A 4,453-nucleotide genomic window follows, 5' to 3' on the forward strand; every position below is an offset into this window, starting at 1 on the left:
ATGACTTATTATCTGCCAGGTGTTCTTTGTCTACACCCACACAAGTGTTTGTTTCGTTGTTTATTTTGCTTTTCCATAGGTGGTTGGTGATATGAGTGTATAGAATATTTTGTACTATGGTTTAATTATGAACTTTATACTTGAAGCAAAGTTGCTTCTACAATTGAGGTTTTGAATTAGACCTTTTACACAGTTTGTGTTGAAATTTGATTTATGTTCACCATTAAGAGCTATTGTTGGTTTTGATTTTTGTCTCCTATTTGGAACTATTTTGATGTTTAAAGAAAATGGATCATTTTAATTGAAAAGGCTTGATATACTGATAACCCAAGAAAAACAAGAAATTGATATAAGCTTTTGGTTTTGTTATTTCCATGTTAGTTTCCTTCCTGACACTTACATGCTCATTTTTATGTATGATGAAATAAGTTTAATCATCAGTTTTAACTTTTAAGTACCATTTTTCGAGATATTTAAATAGGTATTGTACAAATCTGATAGGTTTGATTGAAATCTAAAATAAGATGATAAATCTGGATCTTCCAAACTATCATAGAATGTTTGAAGATGACAGATTAGGCACTTAACATAGTCAGCTCATGGATGTAAAGCCAAGAACAAATTATGGCAGATGGATTCATTGAGAACTCAATGATTAGTACTACAGTGACGTTTGATTATTTTAGTATCTTAGATTTGAGGACATAGAAATTCTATAAGCCTTTTGTGAAGCCTTGTTTTTCTACAGTGAAAACTCGTGTTTGAATCCTCCCATCTCTATTTGTTTTATTTTTAAATAAATGTCTATTGGTGTTAATCATAAAATTTGACATTCTTCTTGTTTATGATTATTGGAGATTTGATTTAAGTTTACCATGAAATTTTTGCTTGAAGTGATGTGATGAATCAGACAGTATGACTTATTATCTTCTAGGTGTTCTCTGTCTGCACCCACACAAGTGTTTGTTTCATTGTTTATTTTGCTTTTCCATAGGTGGTTGGTGATATAAGTGTTTAGAATATTTTGTACTATGGTTTAATTATAAACTTTATACTTGAAGCAAAGTTGCTTCTACAATTGAGGTTTTGAATTAGACCTTTTACACAGTTTGTGTTGAAATTTGATTTATGTTCACCATTAAGAGCTATTGTTGGTTTTGATTTTTGTCTCCTATTTGGAACTATTTTGATGTTTAAAGAAAATGGATCATTTTAATTGAAAAGGCTTGATATATTGATAACCCAAGAAAAACAAGAAATTGATATAAGCTTTTGGTTTTGTTATTTGCATGTTAGTTTCCTGACACTTACATGCTCATTTTTATGTATGAAAACCAACTTGATGAAATAAGTTTAATCGTCAGTTTTAACTTTTAAGTACCTTTTTCTGAGATGTTTAAATAGGTATTGTACAAATCTATATGTTTGATTGAAATCTAAAATAAGATGATAATTCTGGATCTTCCAAACTATCATAGAATGTTCGAAGGTGATAAATTAGGCACTTAACATAGTCAGCTCACGGATGTAAAGCCAAGAACAAATTATGACAGATGGATTCATTGAGAACTCAATGATGAGTACTACTACTATAGTGACGTTTGATTATTTAAGTATCTTAGATTTGAGGACGTAGAAATTCTATAAGCCTTTTGTGAAGCCTTGTTTTTCTACAGGGAAAACTTGTGTTTGAATCTTCCCATCTCCATTTGTTTTATTTTTAAATAAATGTCTATTGGTGTTAATCATAAAATTTGACATTCTTCTTGTTTATGATTATTGGAGATTTGATTTAAGTTTACCATGAAATTTTTGCTTGAAGTGATGTGATGAATCAGACAATATGACTTATTATCTTCTAGGTGTTCTCTGTCTGCACCCACACAAGTGTTTGTTTCATTGTTTATTTTGCTTTTCCATAGGTGGTTGGTGATATGAGTGTTTAGAATATTTTGTACTATGGTTTAATTATGAACTTTATACTTGAAGCAAAGTTGCTTCTACAATTGAGGTTTTGAATTAGACCTTTTACACAGTTTGTGTTGAAATTTGATTTATGTTCACCATTAAGAGCTATTGTTGGTTTTGATTTTTGTCTCCTATTTGGAACTATTTTGATGTTTAAAGAAAATGGATCATTTTAATTGAAAAGGCTTGATATACTGATAACCCAAGAAAAACAAGAAATTGATATAAGCTTTTGGTTTTGTTATTTGCATGTTAGTTTCCTGACACTTACATGCTCATTTTTATGTATGAAAATCAACTTGATGAAATAAGTTTAATCGTCAGTTTTAACTTTTAAGTACCTTTTTCCGAGATGTTTAAATAGGTATTGTACAAATCTATATGTTTGATTGAAATCTAAAATAAGATGATAATTCTGGATCTTCCAAACTATCATAGAATGTTCGAAGGTGATAAATTAGGCACTTAACATGGTCAGCTCACGGATGTAAAGCCAAGAACAAATTATGGCAGATGGATTCATTGAGAACTCAATGATGAGTACTACTACTACAGTGACGTTTGATTATTTCAGTATCTTAGATTTGAGGACATAGAAATTCTATAAGCCTTTTGTGAAGCCTTGTTTTTCTACAGGGAAAACTTGTGTTTGAATCTTCCCATCTCCATTTATTTTATTTTTAAATAAATGTCTATTGGTGTTATTCATAAAAATATTTAATGTTTCTTATAATCGTTTAAATAGTTTATATTGATGTGTGATTTAGTACTGTCTATGCAAGACATACTTTATACATTCCAAATCCAATCCACAAAAAATAGAATCATAATCATGTATTTTTAGGTGTTTTAATTTCCACCATTCCTTTTATAGATATAAATAAAAGATTAAGCTATAAACGATTCAAATTTTAATAGATAATAGATATTAGATACCACATAGTCCACACCTAGTTGTACTATATAAGGATAGCCTATTTGATAGTATCTGTGCTTATTTTTATAAATTTGAAACTACTAAGGACTTTATAGAAACCCTCCTTTTTTTTGGGGAAGGGAAAATTAAAGTGATGCAATAATTTTTTTTAGCCTTCAAGAATTTTTTTAGAGAGTTATGGTTTTGGTTTTTTCTTTTTTTTTTTTTTTTTTTTTTTTTTTTTTTTTTTTCTTTTTTTTTTTGTTGTGTCACAACTTTTGATGTATCTAATTGTGAATGATTACTTATTAATTTCACATATAACTGCTATTTTTTTCTCCACCATCTCGCAATATGATACATAGAATTGTGGTATTAAGATTTTCTTTTTAAAAAATTATTATGAGATTTTAATTTTTCCGTTTCTCAAAAAAAAAAAAAAAAAACTTTCTTTTTTTTTACTTTAAAATAAAAGAGTGGGAACTTAAAAAGGTTAAAACTCGCTTGTATTCGTATATGACCGGTCCGAAAGATCAAAATCCACCACCACAACCACAAGGGCGCACAAAACTGGTTTCTAAATTTTTGAAGAAAATTATATAGCAATCAAGAAAATCTAAGAAAGGAAATAATACAATGATTCGCACAATAATTAATTTCAAGACACTTAAGTTTCGATATTCTAGACTGAAATTAAGAGTATATACCATGTCGCCACCCGGTTCAAAGAGAGTTTCCGATTGCAAGCTCAAAAGCTATGCAAGCAAAGGACCATAGATCAGCTGCAGTAGAATACTTACACCCTAAGGTCACCTCTGGACACCTATATTCTCTTTGCTGAATCACATTATCGCACTCTTCGCCCGCCCCACAAGCTTTCCCAAATTCGATTAACCTGCACAGGCTGTCAGATGAGTTTTCAGTAAGCAATAGTATATTTTGTGGTTTCAAGTCGGTGTGTATAATTGAGAGTTGTTGCAAGTAATCCAATCCCACTAAGACATCATGACAGATTTGCCTCACTCTAAGAATGGGTATACCAATATACCACTACCATTTTTGCTGCAGCTATTTCTGATAAGAGTCGAAAGATCTTGCCCCATAGACTCAAAAACAATACAAACATGCTCCTCATGTATAAAAGCATCCAACAACTTCACCACGCATTTTTCATCTTTTTTGTCACCCTCAGCAATCCGTTTCAAGATTGTTATCTCCCTCTTCGCCGCCTTTGTGTACTTTTCACCACTCTTTTGCTCTTTGATTTTCACTTCTCGCTTCTCCTATTTGCAAATGCCACCCAATCGTTACATTAAATCACAAAACATCAACAATTAACAACAACAACAACAACAACAACAACAACAAAAAACAAAAAAACAAAAAATAGCAAGAAAAGAAGGAGAGAGAGGTTACTTAGTTTTGGGTGTCTCGGGCGAGCCATAGTGTGTAGGACTTACTCGTGCCGATGAGAACATTCTTCACGACAAGATAACACCGGTTTAAAGTATCATTAATTCGCACTGATTCTTCCTCCTCTCCCTCATTCTTTCTCTTCTTCTCACTCAT

The 4,453-nt window shown here is 31.0% G+C and overlaps 1 protein-coding gene across 1 annotated transcript; it reads right to left on the reverse strand.

The window, feature by feature from the left end:
* Positions 1-3,607: 3,607 nt before the first annotated feature.
* Positions 3,608-4,453, reverse strand: LOC115990745 (serine/threonine-protein kinase SRPK-like). The gene is made up of 3 exons (XM_031114537.1): positions 4,361-4,453; positions 3,908-4,167; positions 3,608-3,779 (listed from the first exon to the last, which is right to left on the reverse strand). The coding sequence occupies exons 1-3, from the start codon at positions 4,451-4,453 to the stop codon at positions 3,608-3,610; spliced, it is 525 nt and encodes a 174-aa protein (XP_030970397.1).

Source organism: Quercus lobata, chromosome 5 (assembly GCF_001633185.2).
Source record: "Quercus lobata isolate SW786 chromosome 5, ValleyOak3.0 Primary Assembly, whole genome shotgun sequence".
In the NCBI taxonomy this organism is placed as follows: Eukaryota; Viridiplantae; Streptophyta; class Magnoliopsida; order Fagales; family Fagaceae; genus Quercus; species Quercus lobata.